This window comes from Nannobrachium achirus (genome assembly GCF_963921795.1).
Source record: "Nannobrachium achirus genome assembly, chromosome: 16".
Lineage (NCBI taxonomy): Eukaryota > Metazoa > Chordata > Actinopteri > Myctophiformes > Myctophidae > Nannobrachium > Nannobrachium achirus.
In genome coordinates this window covers 48,796,714-48,817,596 of record NC_137823.1, presented here as the reverse complement: position 1 = coordinate 48,817,596, position 20,883 = coordinate 48,796,714, and the positions used below count along the sequence as shown (strand labels likewise).

Genomic DNA, 20,883 nt, shown 5'->3' with positions numbered 1-20,883 from the left:
TACATTAATTTAATGAGACTATGTTACTTTTTACCAAAGGAACAAAACAACAATTTGCTTCTGCGTCAAGGGCAAAATCACAGGACTCATGAATCAGGCCCCTGGGGAATCAGGTAAGTTGTGACATGTCCATATTACATTGCTCAAACAACAAGAATCCTCTTAATTGAGCGGTGTTGGAATTTTGCTCCTTCTCATAGTGTCAAATTGTGGATGTTATAATTGTATAATTTATCTCACTTTCAAATATAAAAATGTATAATGCAATTTTATTTAGTTTTGATTTGTTTTGTTTCTTTCCTTGAACTGTCACTGAACTCAGTTGCAAAGGATCTGTTGAGGGAATCATTTTCAGTTTGTAATCAATGGCACCCTCTGGTGGTATTTTTCCAGTATGAGAGTATATGTTTCCCAATAATGACCACTGATTTATATACTGTATAACTATAACACATGCATGCAGGATTAGGCAAAGTTCCAGCATTTTCTTTAAAAAAATTATGTTTTACTTCATAGTGAGATAGTTGAGATATAAGCTTTTAGCCATAGTAATAGTAATGATTAATGTAATGATTAGTTGCCAATTATTTCAATTCGTTTTGGGGGGTGCTCTGAAATGGCAAACATTTGGACTCAAAAATGGAAGGACACCCACCGCTATAATACATGCCCTAGTACTGCAAAGAAAAATGGAATAAATAAACCAGTGCTGAACCTTAGTCACAGTAGGAACTTACCGGGTTGCAGTCTAAAGTAGATTGTTTTGTAATGATGTGTTTGCAGTTGAGGACATTGGTCATCTTTTAGCTGAACATTAACCATCTATTATTGATTTTATGTAAATCTGGGATGACACAAAAGTAGTGAATAGTGTTTTAATAGCCTACATGCTGTAGAATACTACAATTTAGCTTTTAAAGTCATTAGTCTCATAAAAGACACTGCTGCATGAATCAGTGTTCTGATTCTGATTTAGTCTTTTTTTTTAATAACACACAATTAGTTTTAGTCTTAGTCTTCTGAAATTGTTTAGTCTAGTCTTGTCTTAGTCGACTAAATATCAAAGTCGCAAAGTCTCTTAGACTTTATAGTCTTAGTCAACAAAGTGAACTTTGGTGTGAATCTGTGTGGAGTGTAGACTGGATATTGAATTGGTGCAACGATAACAAAACACAAAAGGCCACATCATATTGAAAGGGTCAAAGCTCATGTCCCTAATCCATTGTGTTGTGGGCACGAATGGAAGACACCAGCAGTATACAAATACATATTGTCATTATAATAGGATCATGAAAGGATGTGAAAAGCATAGTGCTAGTGTATGTATCAGATAGGTTTGGATCAAACATATTCAATGAGACATGTACTGGATATTAGGTCTATGTACTTTGATGCACAGGGACTCACCCCCACTGTGTACTAAATCCACCCACAGGCAAACAGTTTTTGACCTCTCAGTCCTAAACTGTCCTTGTCAAGCTAATGATTGACCGATGATTGAGATGTTATTTGTCTTACTGCCTTGGGGGAAAGGACCCCAATAAGGTACAGTAATCTTGGTAACTCTGTGAGTGTGAGTTAGTTAGTCGACTATGTACTTTTAGTGAGAGATTTCACCATGGATCTGTACAAAGCAACTTTCCTCGTGGCAACGGTCATCTGTACAGGTAAGATATACTGGGGAAAAAGCATTGGCATCTGAATTATTTGAGCCTTTTTCAGAAAACACATCTGATTAATTCTGAGGGTTAGAGAGTGTGGTCATTGTATAGGAGCCAGTCATCACAATTATTCAAATGTGTAAGTGAAACTGAATCCGGATCAGCAGTGGTAGGCCTACTTGACAGAAGTTACTGGGGGGTTTATGTAAGTATTGGTCTTATATTTCCATCTATAGATTTAGCTTAATATCAACTATCTGTCGCTATTATGCCATTCCATAATATAGTCTCTCTATCATCCATTTTACCAGTGAGGAAAATTGTGTAACATCACTACTATTCATTTCATTTTTGCTTTCTTTAAATCAACATCAGTAGCCTATGTAATACTATTTCTATATCTGACATTTTCAAACAATTCTTTCAGGTCTGTAAATTCTGGATCATATGATGATTAAGTAATCTAGAAAGAAAAAGTACCTTTTTTTGTTATTTTCTCATATTACACCATGCTTTATTTGCGAGGGATCAACTTACAGTATATGACCCATTTTCAGTTCCTGACCTTTCTTCCTGAATCGCTACATAACATTCCACTATTGCGTAAATTGTCCTTAAACATAACTAACATTAAAACAGCTCAGTGTTTTTCAACAATGTCTTGTAGTTTTGTATGTACACAAATTACTCATTGACTGGTCAGTGTTGTTGCCATCAAAACAGAGTTTTGCCACAGGGCAAGTAAATTACAGCACCCTTTATTTTCTCACTGGCAATTTGTGGTAATCCTTTCAAGTTATATGGGAGCATGATGAACCAGTATGCAGACTTTAATATTTTTATGTATTATTCTGACCAGCACCTGGGATTTTGGAAGTGAGTGTGTTGTGTAAATTGTTATATGAATATTCCATCACCATAACACCTCTTATTTGAATCAAGATCATCCTAACTGCAACTATCACAAATCACTGTCACTCTTTTTTATTGATAGATAACACAGATTTTTTTCTTCTTCGTGTTCTGTTCTTCCAGTTTGTGGTAATCTGGACGAATATACCAAGACAGATGGGGCATGGATCCTCTCATTGCATAAGAGGGAATACTTGGTGAACACTGTAGCAGAGTGCGCTGTCAAGTGTAATACTGAAACATCCTTCACGTGCAAGTAGGATTTCATTGAAAAGTTGCATGTAAAAGTTCACAATTTATGCTTGCCACAACCAAACATGCTGGCAGACAACAGTTCACGAAAGGTTCAAACGGACAGCAGCTGCTGTCTCCATAACAATTACTGTTGTTTTTCAGGTCATTCATGTACATAGAGAAAGACCAGGAATGTTGGACAGCAGAGGCAAACTCCAAAATAGAGCTTGTTCTACGCAGGAGCAGCACAGCTCTGTATGAAAGAAAAGGTAGGCTCCTCTTGTCTCTGTAGATTTGTATTTATTTTATTATAAGGCTATACTATGGGCTACTGCCTACTTCATATGTTTTCACATGACTGTGTAGCAAAAAAAAAGAAAAGGAAAAAAAAACACACTAAAATAATTGATTTAGATAGTATAGTAGGTAATATTTTTGACTACCAAAAAAGAATTACAATTCCAGACACTACCCTAAACAGTTCAACTCTGTGCTAATTTGTACACAGCTGCAGGAATGTGATTGTCACAGTACTGATTGCTTGATTGAATACTTTATTATCAGTTCATATGGGATAAGCACAGGACAGTACTGTTCATACAAGGTCTACTAATAGGATTTAAATCCAAGAAACCACTATGCCTTGTTTACATTGGGGTCCTTTGTACTCAATTTGTTGAGACAATACAATGCATACATTGAGACAATACAATACACTGGCACTCTGATGCTGTTATTTGATAGATTTGTTGAACTTATCTTTTGTCTATCTTGTTTAGGGTTCCTGTTGGAGTGTGTGAATGGAATAGGAACAGATTATAGAGGCACAAAGTCTAGAACGAAGTCGGGAAAGACTTGCCAGAGGTGGGCTGCGAAATTCCCACAAAGGCCCAAGTAGGTTTTCCTCTCATATCATATCATATATCATATATCATATCATATCATATCATATCATATCATATCATATCATATCATATCATATTGTATCATATCCACATGAGACATCATATGACATGTCACATAATTTCTAATTCTTCTACATCATATACTGTATGTAATCTCAGACCATAACATTTCACCTTGTGTTCTGTGTTCTGCAGCATCACCCCTCAGACTCATCCCAGGGCAGACCTGGACTCCAACTTCTGTAGGAACCCAGATTCGGACAGCAAGGGTCCCTGGTGTTACACTACGGACCCCAACACACGCTGGGAGCCCTGCAACGTAGAAAACTGCAGCCGTAAGATGGACAAGTGACTGAGAATTAAATGGATGGATGAATGAATGAATGAATGAATGAATGAATGAATGAATGAATGCATGGATGGATGGATGGACGGACGGACGGACGGACGGACGGACGGACGGACGGACAGACAGATGGATAGATGAATGAATAGAGGGAAAGAATTATGAATGGGAGGGATGGATGGATGGATGGATGGATGGATGGATGGATGGATGGGTGGGTGGGTGGATGGATAACAAATGCATTGACACCACTGTGTTGTGTGTGTTTTCTGGTGACCAGAGGAGTGCATGCACTGCAGTGGAGAAGACTACAGAGGGAAGATCACCACCACAGAGAATGGCTTCACCTGCCAGCGCTGGGACGCGCAGAAACCACACAACCATGGCTACATCCCCAGCGCGTAATACACCACACACAATTCATTCTGCTGCATGGCAGTGCTTTCTCACCTATCTCAGATCTGTAATGTAGAGTTACAGACCCGTAAGGGTAAGAACCACTGATCGTCCAGTGGTCTCCACGTCATGGCACATGTTTTCAGGAAGCCTTTAAAACTGCAATCCATTATGTCCTACTCAGGATTTGAACCCTGGCAAGTGCCATGATTTCTACCGCTGAACTAAGACAGGAAACCCGTTTTGGTACAAGAAATATTACACGTTGAGCTTCATGCAATACCTCTTGTCATCCAGTAGTGGTTCTACCCGACAGTATCAAAATTTCACTTTGAAATGGATTGCAGTTTTATGGGATAATAACATTTTCTTAAGCTTACTTCAGTATAGAACCTCTTTAATCCATCTATCAAAACTAAGGTGAATGGTAATGTTTTTTCCCATCTCTCGCTCTCTCTCTCTCTCTCTCTCTCTCTCTCTCTCTCTCTCTCTCTCTCTCTCTCTCTCTCTCCAAGTCTCCCAGAGAAGTACCTGGAGGAGAACTACTGCAGGAATCCGGATGGTGACCCCAAACCCTGGTGCTTCACAACGAGCGAAGCCAAGCGATGGGACTTTTGCAGCATACCCCGCTGCAGTGAGTCCCCCACCACCCATTCTGTTGTTGACACTGAAAAGAAGACCCAGGTTGGACACACACAATTGAAAGTGTGACCGGGCCTTTGAGAAATCTGGATCTTTATCTGTGATAATAGATGTCATATGGAAAATTACACAAATACTAATTGGCGTCACATAAGAGTAGTAGGTATAGGATTTGTGGCCTTCTCAGCACTGTACTGTAACTGGCATCATATACTGTACACTACACTACAGCATTGATCTGCTATTTTCTCCCCACATTATATATTATTGCTCGATTCTCTTATGGTTCTCATCACTTCCTTCTACTATTCCATTAAATGCATCCAAAAACAATACAGAAAACAATAAGGAAAAAAAAGTCAGATCAATGCAATAGGGGCAAAGAGGCAAAATTAGTTTAGGGTCTATTTGTATTTTCCTTTGTTATTTTTCTGCAATCGCAACAGGACAACCGGACAAAAATACTTCTTTTAGACACCAGATCTTCTTAGATCCCCAAAAAACGATTTATATTTTTTAAAGGCAGCCGTGTTGACAATAAATAGTAGGTAAACACATGGGTGCTGTTACCAATGATACTAGTTAAGGTTCCATTACCCATTTAGTATCGCAGAGCCAACATGCCTAAGAGGAGACTCGGTTTTGAGAGGAATGGAAGCTTGATTAGTAGCCTATTAATGGTAACACCTGTTTATTTTGTGTGAAAATGGCCGTTGTGAAAAAGATCTACTGAGCAGGTCAACAGACAAGGCAAAATACACTGGTCCTCATCTTTCCTCTCATCCATCACCTTGTCCTTCCTGTCCTCGGCAGCGTCGGAGCCACCTACCATCGTCCCAGAGCTGACCTGCGCCACTGGCGAGGGAGGAAACTACCGGGGGACAGTTGCCAGGACCATCTCTGGCAAAACCTGCCAGAGCTGGTCGTCCCAGACACCTCAAAAACACAACCGCTCGCCCGACAATTACCCATGCAAGTAAGAACACCCAGATAACTAGACTGCACTCTGTCGAGGTGCCAACTTACAACTTGTGCACTCGTGGCCATATATGGCCTACTTGTGCGCCAGCAGAGTGCGAAAGTACTGTGATCGGTGCTGGGTATGTGGGTATGTGACGACGCTTATTGGTTAGTAGTGATGTCACATAGAACGCTGCTCCTTCAATGTGCCTTTGTACTGTCAGCGGGATACAGACAGCACCGATCGTAGTGCTTGCACGCTCTGCTGGTGCAAGTAAATAACTACAGCATCTACAGTATCTATCCATCTATCTATCTATCCATCTGTCTGACTGTTTTGTCTATCTACCTACTACTTATTTACTGTACATACCTATTTCTGTCAGAGGCCTGGACAACAACTATTGTCGTAACCCAGACAATGAGAGGATGCCATGGTGCTACACCACTGACCCAGAAACACGCTGGGAGTACTGCCAGGTCACCAGCTGTGACGGTGCCCCCGGACCAGGTAGATTTCACTACTTAAGTTCATGACAAATTATTTTTGTTTTTTACATTTAGGGAATTTCTGCTGAAGACTTCATCTCTTTTGTGATTTCTCAATGTACTGTTTGCAGAGAAACGGACCGGAGCTTTGCTAGATGTCGATGTTCAAATGCTTACTGATTAATGTTCTGTTATTGGGCATCAATAGCATTATCCCTGCTTCAAGGACAGAACAGTTATGGTCAATTCACTCATCAAGACCAGACCACGTATAGGATGTAGTGAACGAACATTTCCTGACAACTGGTTTCAAGTATCAGAACATATAGTACCAAACACTATTTCAGCCATTAATCACTTACTGTAAGCCCTGCCCTAATAGAAAAATAGTAGATCTAAAAGCTCACATGATGTTGCATTTCTTTGAAAAGTTTAATTTTTGAAACTGTTCACCTATAATGAAATTCCCAAAATAGGGAACATTAAGACAAGACAATGAAAATGTTACATCACAACGGCCTTCTGCTCATGATTAAATTGGAGAAACTTTGACTCTTAGAATGCTGTGTTCCCATTGGCTTTTCTGACGCCAGAGTAGAACAGAAGCCTAATACTGTATCTCCCGTGGTTTGGAGGTATTTCTCTTTGGATGAGTGGTAGATACCATAAAATAAATGTTTGGTTTTCCGTGCAGGAGACCCAGGTTCAATTCAAGGGGCTTACGTAAACATCACTCTGTGTATACGACCGTCATCTTCCTCTTCCTCCTGTACTGTATCGCTTCCTCATCCTGTAAATGGAAATAATGGCCTGCGTGTCTGTTTTGTTGCAGATGAGCCAGTTATCCCTGCTGAAGAGGACGATGACTGTTACGAGGGGGACGGGTCGAGCTACCGCGGCGCGACCACGGTGACCATCAGTGGCAAGAAGTGTCAGGCCTGGAGCTCCATGACCCCTCACAAGCACAAGAAAACCCCATCGGCCTTTCCACTGGCGTGAGAAACAATGCTTTGCCATACAACAGCATTTCGTTGTTGTCGGTTGGAAACTTTGAAGGGCCAAAACAGTTCGTTTTGTACAGTATCTATCATTCTAAATATGAATTAAACTAGTGAAAATAGCTGATCTACAAGCCGTCCAGAATGCCATCTGTTGATCTTCTACTGCAGGAATTGGGGCGCGGATGTTTTTCTTAAGGGCAAGATGTTGAATGAATAAGGGTAGATGTTGAATGATTGTTGGAATCCTTTTCAAAATGAGCTATAACTTCACCCATTCCACCACAAATACAGTACATGACATGGTGATTCTTTTTTTGCCAAAATACCAAAGAAAATGGTCACGATCAGTGCCTTTCATCTCTGCCTTTGTGACAGTGACCTGAGACGGAACCTGTGCCGGAACCCAGACGGAGACAGAGCGCCCTGGTGTTATACCACTGACCCTACTGTTCGCTGGGAGTACTGCAAGCTGGAGAGGTGCTCAGCCAAACCTTCTGGGGTCCTACCCACCAAACCACCAACGGTGGTCCCTGCAGTCACCCAGAGCCCCCCAGTCACCCAGAGCCCCCCAGAAAGAGGTGACTGCACTGAGTCTTAGATTTGTTCACTAACTCATTCATTCCTTTTTTATATTATTTGTACTAATGGGCATGTTTATAGTTTTATTTTATAGTTTAGAATCGATGGTTTGTATGCTGGTGTTTATCTGCAGTTAAACCGTACTGCAACATGTGGCCAAAACATGGTTCCACTTTCATGTAAAACCTTTAGGAGCAATGCTGTTGTGTTATGTGGACTTTTATTCTTTTAAACACATCTGCAGCAAATACAATAAAATAAAATATCTTATCTAAACATGAATAATTCCATCCTAAATTCCATCCATCCATCCGTGTCTTTCTGTCAGACTGTAAGGTGGGGAATGGAGCAACATACCGTGGTCCTACCTCCATGACCCTGGCGGGAGTCACCTGTCAGGCCTGGCCCGCACAGATACCCCACCGACACAACAGTTTCACCCCTGTGACACACCCCGACAAAGGGCTAGAAGGCAATGTAAGTGTGTGTGCATGTGTGACATCACTGGAACTTTTCATCACAACTTCAGTGGCGTGTCAGAGACACACAGAGGACTGCTATGTTTCATGGCTGCTAATGGAATAATAGCCCTATAACAAATACTGTACTATATACTGTAGATAATGTTGAAAGCGTTAAGCTTGATTTATACTTTGTTGTACGCCATGTATACATTAAAGCATTAGTGTCCCTTTAATAATTGTTGTTGTTGTCTTGTGTTACTGTCAGAGTTGCAGGAACCCCGACAATGATGTGAATGGTCCGTGGTGTTACACCACTGATGTGAACAAGAAATGGGATTACTGCCAGATCCCTGACTGTGGTATGTTCATCCAGAGATCATCATCAACCTTTTAATTTGAATAAACCCCAGTTTTATATGCATCAGACTACTGTGACAAGTCCTCCTAACTCCTAACTCTAACTAAAAATGAACATTTTGGCGTTAGCTGGTTTTGGACCGACAGGAGAGATATTGAGATTAACATATTAAGTCAGATTTAGGCAGACACGCATTATCTGAAGAACACTAATGCATCGTTAGGTGGCTACATAGTGTCAACTAGAATTGGCCTCACAATGTGTTTTTGGGGGAAAGTATATTAAAACAAAACGTAAACATAGTGTTGTATTTCACTTGTTGTTTCTTGTCCTCCACTGCAGTGGGGATGAAGTGTGGGGTGTCACCTGTCTCTCCAAGGCGTTGTTTTGGTCGTATCGTGGGAGGCTGTGTATCAAGACCTCACTCATGGCCATGGCAGATCAGCCTCAGGACCAGGTGAGAGGGATTACCTGGGATTAAATATAATATGAAAAGATATTGTAAACAGTGCATTTATATAGCATTTTTATCCAAGGCGCTTTACATAGATTGTGCATTACATTCACCCATTCACACACACATTCATACACCGGTGGCGGAGGAAACCATCATGCAAGGGCACCAACCTACTCACCGGGAGCAACTTGGGGTTCAGAGTCTTGCTCAAGGACTCTTCGACATTAACTCAGGGGGAGCCCGGATTCGAACTGGGAACCCTTCAGGAACCCTTTGTGCTCTAATGTCGGTTTCTCTACCCCTGAGCTATGCCGCCCTATATTGCCGCCCTAAGTTGTCACTGTCCAGCAGAAACCTTGTATCTCCAAGTTTCAAATGTGCATCTTTTTTCGTAAATTAAAGCCCTGCCTCATCATATGACTGTTGCATAAAACTTGTGAAAATAGTAGATCTACAAGCACACAACGCTTTGCACCTTGAGGCGTTGTGTGCTTGTAGATCGTCTATTTACAAAAGGAACGGTTTTGGATACAGTATACAAGGTTTCCACCCGATAACGATATGCTGCTGCACATTACACTGACTACACATAGATTATCACCCAGACTTTTGTTTTTGGCTGAAATTATCAAATTCCTGGGTGATAATTTGTTCATCACATGCTCAGTCTTATCATAGATTCTCCTCTGCTATGAATTCTGCAGGTGGCTGATTTTCAGTTGCTAAGCACATGGTGGCACTTTATTTTGCAATGATGATCAAATCGGGGGCTTATCATATAGCTATCAACCTTAGGGCTTTTATCTCTTGCTTACCTCAAGATAACTTAAATCATTTGAAAACCAAAGTCCCACCAGTTCACCATCAGTTTGCATATGGAAGCAACACAGCTATAGATAATGTAATATGGCTCTAGTTTAAAGACATCTGGACATTTATACAGTACATGCTAGTTCTCTTTTGACTCAGCCTTTAACAATGTCTCACCACCTCTGCTTTTTTAACAGCTTGAGGAGGAGCTTAAGGAGGTTTGCACTTGCACTTACAGTAGCAGTTTTAATTTTCTTAGCGCTTACACTTTCATTTTCATGCAGCCGAAACGCATGTTTATTATGATGATCAATCATTCGGTTGTGTTCTGGGCTGGCTTTGATCAATGGAACTAACATAGTTTCTTTATTCTATCCTATTGATCATATATGACTATGACTATGATCATTTTTAACGTTTTTAAAGAAAAGATACCATGAAATGTTTTTACATTCATGTTTATATCGTGCAACTTTTGTATGTCCAAAACCTTCCTTTTTTTGTTATTATTTTATAAACGATTTAAAGATTTAAAGTTAAAACTGCAAGGCGTTGTGTGCTTGTAGATCTGCTATTTTCATTAGTTTTGTGCGACAGATTCGAGGTTTCTGCTCGACAGTGACGATATTCATGTTAGGCTATCAATAAAGCCTTAGTGTTTTGCCAATTATTTGGGAGCACACTTGGAATATCCTCACAGCCCACCTGTAGACCCTGGCCGGGACAGGTTGTGAATCGCTGGTTTAGAGTTCCATTCTATTGTATTGACTCATTGTACAGTGAGAGAATCATCAGGAATGTTACAGTACATTACTTTACCCAGTAGCAGGCCTTACTACTCCATCCAGCCAGTGGTAGCTAATTTCAGTGGTGAGCACTGAATGCCACTAATTGTTGTATTACGTCTTGTCTAGTCATGATCAATGTAACAGAGCCTTCCAGATTGATATAATATATAAAATATGCAGTATAATGTATAACAACAATAAATATAAAGCAACCAACAACCAGTCAACCTTTTGGGTATGTGATAAAATATTAATACAATCCATCAAAATATAATATCACCAAGAGACTATTCTACATGACAAACTATAAAATTGTACAAGATAATTAGCTTTCTTCATTGCCATTCTGCATGCATCATGGCTTGCAATGTTGTAATGTTGCAATACTCTGTCTGTCTGTCTGTCTGTCTGTCTGTCTGTCTGTCTGTCTGTCTGTCTGTCTGTCCATCCATCCCTCTGTCTGTCTGTCTCCATCTTACTCTCCAGGAATTCTGGAATACACTTCTGTGGTGGAACGCTGATTGCTCCCCAGTGGGTCGTGACTGCTGCACACTGCCTGGAGAAGTACCTTTAACACACACCACATACATTCACTTCCTAATATACATAGAGCACACACTAGGGCTGCAACTGTTGATTATTTTCTTACCAATGGTTCCATTGATTACTTTTTCGATTAATCAAATAATCAAGAAGCATAACTCTTTACTAATTATATTTTTTATTCATCAACAAATCACTGAAAAAACATTAAAACAAATGTATAATCTATTATTATAGCTCTATATTTGGGTAGTACTCGTTGCTATAGTGTTTTATCAAGGGTCTCCATGTTTCTCCAGACATTTATTAATCAGAGTTCTGGTCAGGATACCACTTTTATCCAATCAGGATAGAGAACACAAGTGAAACTGAAGGTGGTGACAAAAAGAACTAAAGAACTTGAACTGCACTCTGTCGAGGTGCAAACTTGTGTCTTGTGCACACATGGCCTACTTGTGCGCCAGCAGAGCGCGCAATGAGGTGTGCTTGACTGGCATCACCACTGGTGATGCCAGTCATCATCACTGGTGATGCCAGTCATCAACACTGGCATCACCGGGAATGCTTGACTTGTAGATTGTTTATGACACAGCATGTTCCGTTTTGTGTGTGTGTGTGTGTGTGTGTGTGTGTGTGTGTGTGTGTGTGTGTGTGTGTGTGTGTGTGTGTGTGTGTGTGTGTGTGTGTGTGTGTGTGTGTGTGTGTGTGTGTGTGTGTGTGTGTGTGTGTGTGGAGGAGTAAGTCGCCATCATTTTACAAGGTGGTGATGGGCATCCACACAGAAAGAGCCAGTGAGGCGTCCAAACAGGAGAGGAACCTGGATCAACTGATTCTTGGGCCCAACGGAGCTGACATCGCCCTTCTCAAACTCAGCACGTGAGTAGCCTACTACAGTGAAAGTATAATGTTGCTCTAACCAAGATCAGCCGGATATCACTTGAGCATATCAGAAGCAAAATAAGGCTTCGTAATTTAGAATTGTGGCTTGGGTTTTGGGATATTAATGAATAATACACTCCCTAAGTTACTTGGAAGAAAATATGTTGTCCAATTGTAGCTGTGGGTCAGCATACACTGATGAATCCATTAGAAAACGTTTTTTTCCCTCCTGTGAAGGTCATACATTCTTACTAATCATCTCCGCTAGGGTCAGGGATTATGTTTTTGCCTCTGTGAGTCTGTCTGTCTGTCTGTCCGTCCGACAATCTGACTGTGAACATCTAATCTCGGATACCACTTGCCCGATCGGTTCAAACTTTGCACACACACTCACAATAGGCCAAGGAAGAGCCTCCACCCCTGGTGCTATAACAGGTCGCCTCACATTTTGTCACTATAATTCTTGAACCGTAGGTCGTAAAATGTAAATCATTTTTCCCTGGATTCCTTGGATCATGATGCAACTCCCCATATATGTGCGGGGCTTAAATAGGGAGTTGTTTCCTGATGAAATAAATCCAGAGAAAAATGATTTAATTGAATAACCTTCGGTGCAAAGTTTCACGCACATCGGTCCAATGGTGCTGGAGGTCCGACTTGGCGGAGACGATAAGGATAATCACTATTTTAGTTAGTCATATTTATTTCGAATATGTCAAATTAAAAAAAGTACAATTTTGCACTTCCAAACACAAGACAAAAAATAAAGAATATAAAATGAAAACATAGCAAGTAATAAAAACACAAAACAAATCAAAAATAATAACATATCCGAAAAGGAGTGAGAAGAAGTAAAACTTATAAACTCCCACCCCCTTTTGTACCTGACTTAGTTCAAAATAACTTAAAATTTCACAATTTTATATACCAATATATATTTCAATACATGTGCATGAACATGCACATATATATCCACATACACATACATATACAAACATACCTACATACTTAAACCCACATACTACATACACGCATGCATACATACACACATACACACATACACACATACATACACACACACACACATACATACATACATACATTGTACACCTCCCGCAAAAAACAGACTTTCTAATACTTTCTTTTCTTTTCTAATACTTTCTTTTCTATAAAACATGATATAATTATATAATAATAATAATATCCCATAATACAGTAAGTAATCCTGCTACCCAATGTAGACTCACTCAAATAACTCAATAAATAACCAATCACTTATCCATTCCCAGCCTCCCTGTACCTTGTGAACAACATAACTTTATACAACCCTTTAAACCGCTTAATGCTTGGACATTGCTTTAGTTCCTCACTCAAACTATTCCATAGTGTTACTCCGGCCCTTGATACACAAAAACTCATCATGGTAGTATTTCTGACTAATGTTTTAAAATTAAATTCTCCCCTCAAATTGTATCCCCCCTCCCGATCCCTAAACAACTGCTGAATATTTATCGGTAGAAGATGGTTTTTAGCCTTGTACATTATTATTGCTGTTTGGTATGATACTATGTCGGAGAACTTTAATAATTTTGACTGTAAAAATAGAGGATTAGTGTGTTCCAAGTAGCCAACCTTGTGAATGGTCCTTATTGCTCTCTTTTGAAGAATAATTAATGATTGTAATGAAACTATTATTGCAGCTGTAGTTTACAATCTAATATGGACATGACATGACGTTTGTGTGCGTGTGTGTGTGTGTGTGTGTGTGTGTGTGTACGATTCCAGCCCAGTTCTAATAAACGACAAGGTGCTGCCTGTTTGTCTCCCGGAGAAGGATTATGTGGTCCCTAGTGGAACAGAGTGCTATGTTACTGGCTGGGGAGAAACTCAAGGTACGTAACGTGCGTGTGTGAGTGTGTGAGAACACTTTATGAATCAGAGGTGCAGCATGACAACTCTATGTTGTCTGATGATGTTGATGATGATGACGATGGGGATAAGTCAAAGAGTTGTTCACAAGGATAAAGATGATAAAAGTGACTGTAGCAATTTATGTAGACCTCATACAGTATGGTGGCAACAGGAAAACTGAAATTACAATTGAACAAATATTTATTTTTTAGATTTACATTTTTAATGTTGTTATAACTAACATATTTTTTGTATGTAATAATACAAATACACTTGCTTTACCTTATTCTACAGACACGGGTGGAGAGGGGGTCCTGAAGGAAACCGGATTCCCTGTGATTGAGAACAAGATCTGCAACCGTCCATCCTACTTGAACAACAGAGTGAGAGACCATGAGATGTGCGCAGGTAACATCGAGGGAGGAACAGACAGTTGTCAGGTATGTAAAACATCGGTGCGTGAGTGGGTGCATTTAGATGTATCACACACTTGGGTCAAAATATTCATAAAGCAAGGTTAAACTTTAGTGGGTGCATTTAGATGTATCACACACTTGGGTCAAAATATTCATAAAGCAAGGTTACACTTTACTTTATTCCCAGTAACTGTCCATGATTTAAAAAGCACCTTGGTGGTTCAGCCGGGCCTGTTACACCGTTTGTTGCTTATCATCTCCTCATGCACTGCTCCTGTTTTTGTGTCTCTCTCCATTGTCCTGTCCAAATAGTTCAATTAACAACCCCATCTTTTTCTAGCCTGGTCCCAGCCTGTTCGCTCCGTTCCACAATCTGTTTTGTCTCTCCGCATCACAGATTCACAGTCTGGAAATGACTCACTTGACTCGCATTTCTGAACGTCCGTTGTGATGTAGCGAGGTCGTTGCTGATTGGGTGTTGTTCCAACTAATCAGAGTAGGGTTAGGGTCGCTGCGTCATCAGCCTGCCAATACACACTGGTGTGTTTGACAGACATCACCAAAGACCAATCGGAAGCCACAGCTGTGTGAATCCCGCTTCTATGTCCCACCTCCGCTTGGAGATAGGAGGCTTTCCAGACTGTTATGCGGAGAGAGAAAAACAGATCGCGGAAAGGAGCAAACAGGCTGGCAACCAGGCTAATCTTTTCCCCCCTTTAGTTTTTTTTACTCACTTGCACGCTATATTAGAACAAAACCCAATCCAAGACAACCACTATCTGAAACTTATGATGAACCCCACCTATCTGTTTGTGTGTCTATATGCGTCATCTGGATGTAAGCCATGCCCAGGGAGGTATTATTAGGCTTCTGGTCTTCAGGCAGGGCCACTCTGCTGCATGTGTACTGTATGCAAACTCAAAATGTGTGTGTGTGTGTGTGTGTGTGTGTGTGTGTGTGTGTGTGTGTGTGTGTGTGTGTGTGTGTGTGTGTGTGTGTGTGTGTGTGTGTGTGTGTGTGTGTGTGTGTGTGTGTGTGTGTGTGTGTGTGTGTGTGTGTGTGTGTGTGCCTTCTCCCTGCAGGGGGACAGCGGTGGCCCTCTGGTCTGCAACGCTCAGAGCAGGTTTGTCATCCAGGGTGTGACCTCCTGGGGTCTGGGCTGTGCCAATGCCATGAAGCCTGGCGTCTACACAAGGGTCTCCAAATTCGTTGACTGGATTCAGAGAACCATTGCCACCAACTAAAAGGGCACACTACAAAATACACGTCAGTCGGTCGCTCTTACTGTGAACAGTAATGAGATGAAGAAGCCCAGCACATTGTGAGACTTCCTACAGACATTTTTACAAAATAAGTACAAAAAGAACAGAGTATTTCATACAGATTGTGTCATCTGAAATGTCATGTGCTTCCTTAATTGACGAATGAAAATGAATAAAACTCAAACGAGAAGTTGTATTTTAATACAAATGTATCAAAAACGTGCATACTTTTCAGTTTTGTTTTTTGTGTTTGCCATTTTTACACAATGTGTTCAAATGTGTTTATGCACAAACATGCACAAAAATGGAAAGAGGCACCACCGATCGAGCTTACTGTAGGTGAGTGAGTCGCCGGGCCGAGCTGTCCTCTAACCCTGGCACTTCCTCTATCTGTTTTATTCAAAGACGGCTTGTTTTGATCTGAAGGTGAACAAATATCATATATATATAATATATATATATATATATAATATCAGGAGCTCTATGATAGGGAGGCTGCTGGAAACTGGACAACAGGGGCAATTCTGCAAATAGACTCCATGGCCAGTAATTTGGGATCTATATCCTGTTAGTAGGAAAAAATGTCTGTATTTTATTTTATCCCGGACTTGTCCTTTAAAGAGGTGGTGCCATAGTTTGGTACTTTCTCTGTTTTGTATGTGTCTATGGAGTTAACATTACTCTAATAGACCCCCAGGTGTGGTTATAAATATGTCTTCCCTGTGTATTTTTGGTTTCTTCCTGAAAGTTGAAAGCCTCAAAAGGCCCAATTGAAATACCTACACCCCTCCCCTTTTTACCATACAACAAGAGCTGTGGGTGTGGCTAACCAGTGGCCCCATTGCTAGACCAGTGGTTTGCAAAGTGGGGTCCAGGGACTATCTGGGTTCCTTTTGGGAGGTCTAAATTGACCCCTACAAGTCTGTAACTCTGACAGTATACAAAACGCCAAAGGGAGACAAGCGAGGTCGCGCCATGTCTTGGCCATCTGGCTAGTGATGTATATCGGACCAGTTACCCATATATGGAGACCCCTGATACCCATATATGGAGATCCATGTTATGTGAAAGTCCTATGATGTCTATGACATCTGACATCATACATACAATCCCTTTTATGCCCATATATGGAGATCACTGTCTGTAGAATCAGCCACACACATAATATGGGCTGTCTTGGCCATATTTGGATTCTGTTAGTGTGGTATGTGGCCGATGTGGCCTCGGCATATATGGGCATCCCCATATGAAGTCCTGTTGGATATGGGCTTAATATAGATGACACCAGGGATCTCCATATATGGGCATAAAAGGGATTCTGTTAGTGTGGTTCCCCTGACATCACAGTGATGTCAGAGCGTGATGTCAGAGCGGAAAACCCATAGACCGTACAAAAGCATACACGGTCGGACGGTGACATGATGTGCCTTTGAGGATCCATGTTCTAATCCCAGTCCTACTATGAAGGTGAGAGAGGATCTAGTGCAGGGGTTTTCAAAGTGGGTGACGGGGCACCCTTGGGTGCCGTGACGGCAATCCAGGGGTGCTGCGAGATAATTCGATAATATTTGGAATTTATTTGGACACTTATTAAATATTTAGTATCATTTTGAACTTGAAGTACAATGTTATTTTCAGTCAGTTCTAACCAAAATGGATATTATCTCAACGTTCTTCTCGCAACATTATCACTAAAATATGCCATAAACATAAGGTGCTGGGATGACAATTATGAATATAATGTAGGGGTGCCTCGGATGAAAGTTTGGGAACCCCTGATCTAGTGGTCTAAAGATCAGACTCTCAGTTCAGAGGATCCATGTACAAATCCCAGTCCAACTACAAAGGTGAGAGATGTTCTAGTGCTCTACAGCTCAGACTCTTATTGCTGAGATCCCAAGTTCAAGTCTCAGTTGTCCCACACTCTTATAGCCTAGTAAACGATCAACTTCCATAATCCAGTTTTCCGGAAGTGGGCGGTTTAAGAGGCTAACTTGCTATATCACTTGGACCTTTTCAATGTTAAAATACAAATGATTAGTTAAAAGCACCAGAGAATATCTGCAGCCCAGAGGTAGTGTAGTGGTCTAAATCAGTTGACTCTCAGTTCAGAGGTTTCATGTTCAAATATCAGTCCTCCTATGCTGCTTCTATTACATTTCTTTCAAGGTTAAATGGAATTAGTCAAAAGCACTAGAATATATGTCCACTGAGAGATGGTCTAATGGTCTAAAGATCAGACTCTCAGTTCAGAGGTCCCATGTTCAAGCCCTGGTTCTCTTACAGATCTTTGCTGTGTTTGTTTGTTGGAGCTTTTCAAAGTTGATATATTGTAGAGTGAGACAGTGTAGTGGTATAAAGATCAGATTCTCAGTTCAGACATTCCGTGTTCAAATCCCAGTCCTGCTACAAATCATGCCTGTATTATTTGGACCTTTTCAAGGTTAAAATACAAAAGAACTGCTGTTTTCGGCATCCCATACTAGATAAGACAATATCTGGTTTTCATGAGTTACTTAGGCTACAGCTTTCAATTTCAATCAAAAAGCCATATAATTCTATGGAGTGACAACTGTGCCTTTATTATCCAAGCAAAATAATTAAATAAAATAGAAATACGTACAAATGGAACCAAATGGACCCTAACGGGCCCATTTGGTTCCATTTGTACTCTGTCAGAGTTAAGGGGAAGACCTTGAAATGTAAAAGTTTGAGAAACACTGGTATAAGCATAAAATACCCATATTTAATAATAACCACAAACAAAGAATAGTGTATTGTGTACACTGTGGGACTGGTGTTTATCCACATGTAATATACATTAAACATCTGGGGTAGAGAAACCGTCATTAGAACACGGAGGGTTCCCGAAGGGTTCCCAGTTCGATCCCGGGCTCCCCCAGGGTTAGTGTGGAAGAGTCCTTGAGCAAGACTCTGAACCCCTAACTGCTCCTGATGAGCAGGTTGGTGCCTTGCATGGTTTCCTCTGCCATCAGTGTATGAATGGGTGAAATGTCATGCACAATCTCTGTACAGCTCCTTGGATAAAGATGGCACTATATAAATGCACCATTCATTCTTTCATTCACCTTCCCAATCTGTCATAGGGTTGTAGATAGGGCCAGGCAGGGACGTGCAGAGAATGTTAGAGAGGAAGGGGCTGAAATTTCTAAAAGGGCTTTGGGGATAAAATATTGAAAATAGCAGACCTCCAAGCTCACAACGCGATGCACTGCGATGCGTTGTGAGCTTGGAGGTCGGCTATTTTCGGTGCTTCTGATTCCACAGTGAACTATTGGCACAATCAAGTGAATACTGGAGATGTGGCGTAACGGCATGGATTTCTACACAGAGAGGGCAATTCTTTCAACATAAGATGCTGCGTTCAAGTTCAGTAGATTTTGGACAAGGCAATTCTCTTGAATGCTGCATTCAGGTATGACAGGGGTGTCCAAACTTTTTTCAAAGGGGGCCGCATTAGAAAATATGAAAACACCCAAGGGCCGACTATGTCTCCTGACAAAATGTACTTTCGGTTGGACCATAAAAAGTCTCATACATATGCATCGCAATTACAATTTTATTTAACTATCATCATCAATATTTAATATCAATTTTTTTTTTGTCGGGTGTGTGCTCTGAACAAAACACAAATAACTCACATTACCAAATGTAACCAGACGTGCAAGGTAAAACATAGAATTAAGGAAAACATTTCTAAGACATTTTAAGTGTGCCTGCAGCTCGCTAAGCGTGTGCAACCTTGTGTAGCGGTTGGTGTTAGCATTAGCATTTTTAGCATTAGCATTTGTTTGCATTAGCATTTGTTAGCATTAGCATTTGTTGAAATAATTAGGGTTCCAGGGGTTGCACAGCAATGTGTCACACATCCATACGTTCGTCTCGACGAGCTATACAACATACTAAAAGATAGGCACTATCGGAAATGTAAGACTTAAAATCTATGTTTTGACGCCTTACATAGTCTTATGTAATTTTGAGGGTTTTGAAGACAATCTGAAAAAAATGAATTAATTTCATATCCACGCGTTCGTCTCGAAGAGCTATACAACATACTAAAAGCCGGGCGCTTAAAACCTATTGGTTTCCGAGTTATCGCACTTTGAAAAATCTAGGATTAGATTTAGAATTAAGGAGAACATTTCTAAGACATTTTAAGTGTGCCTGCAGCTTGCTAAGTGTGTGCAACCTTGTGTAGTGGTTGGTGTTAGCATTAGCATTTGTTAGCATTAGCAATTGTTAGCATTAGCAGTTGTTAGCATTAGCATTTGTCTAAAAAAGTAGGGTTCCAGGGGTCGCACAGCAATGTGTCACACATCCACACGTTCGTCTCGACGAGCTATACAACATACAAAAGGATAAGCACTATCGGAAATTTAAGACTTAAAATCTATGTTTTGACGCCTTACTATAGTCTTATGTAATTTTGGGGGTTTTGAAGACAATCTGAAAAAAATCAATAACTTTCATGTCCACGCGTTAGTCTCGAAGAGCTATGCAACATACTAAAAGACGGGCACTTAAAACCTATTGGTTTCCGAATTATCGCACTTTGACAAATCTAGAATTAGATTTAGAATTAAGGAGAAAATTTCTAAGACAGTTTAAGTGTGCCTGCAGCTCGCTAAGTGTGTGCAACCTTGTGTAGTGGTTGGTGTTAGCATTAGCATTTGTTAGCATTAGCAGTTGTTAGCATTTGTTAGCATTAGCATTTGTCAAAAAAAGGTTGGGTTCCAGGGGTCGCACAGCAATGTGTCACTCATCCACACGTTCGTCTCGACGAGCTATACAACATACCAAAAGATAGGCACTATCGGAAATGTAAGACTTAAAATCTATATTTTGACGC

The 20,883-nt window shown here is 40.6% G+C and overlaps 1 protein-coding gene across 2 annotated transcripts; it reads left to right on the top strand.

Moving 5' to 3' along the window:
• The first annotated feature begins 1,507 nt into the window (after positions 1-1,507).
• Positions 1,508-16,236, top strand: plg (plasminogen). Of its 2 annotated transcripts, none has more exons than XM_080745251.1 (19): positions 1,508-1,667; positions 2,697-2,829; positions 2,970-3,076; positions 3,587-3,701; positions 3,908-4,047; positions 4,339-4,459; positions 4,970-5,088; positions 5,910-6,072; positions 6,443-6,567; positions 7,378-7,540; positions 7,922-8,124; positions 8,454-8,602; positions 8,855-8,948; positions 9,290-9,404; positions 11,489-11,566; positions 12,284-12,421; positions 14,210-14,316; positions 14,630-14,775; positions 15,834-16,236. In XM_080745251.1, exons 1-19 carry the CDS (start codon positions 1,619-1,621, stop codon positions 15,993-15,995), a joined length of 2,427 nt encoding a protein of 808 aa, XP_080601377.1. In that variant the 5' UTR covers positions 1,508-1,618; the 3' UTR covers positions 15,996-16,236. The 2 variants fall into 2 exon arrangements, with proteins under 2 accessions (XP_080601377.1, XP_080601376.1); XM_080745250.1 differs by having other exon boundaries at positions 12,281-12,421.
• Positions 16,237-20,883: the final 4,647 nt, after the last annotated feature.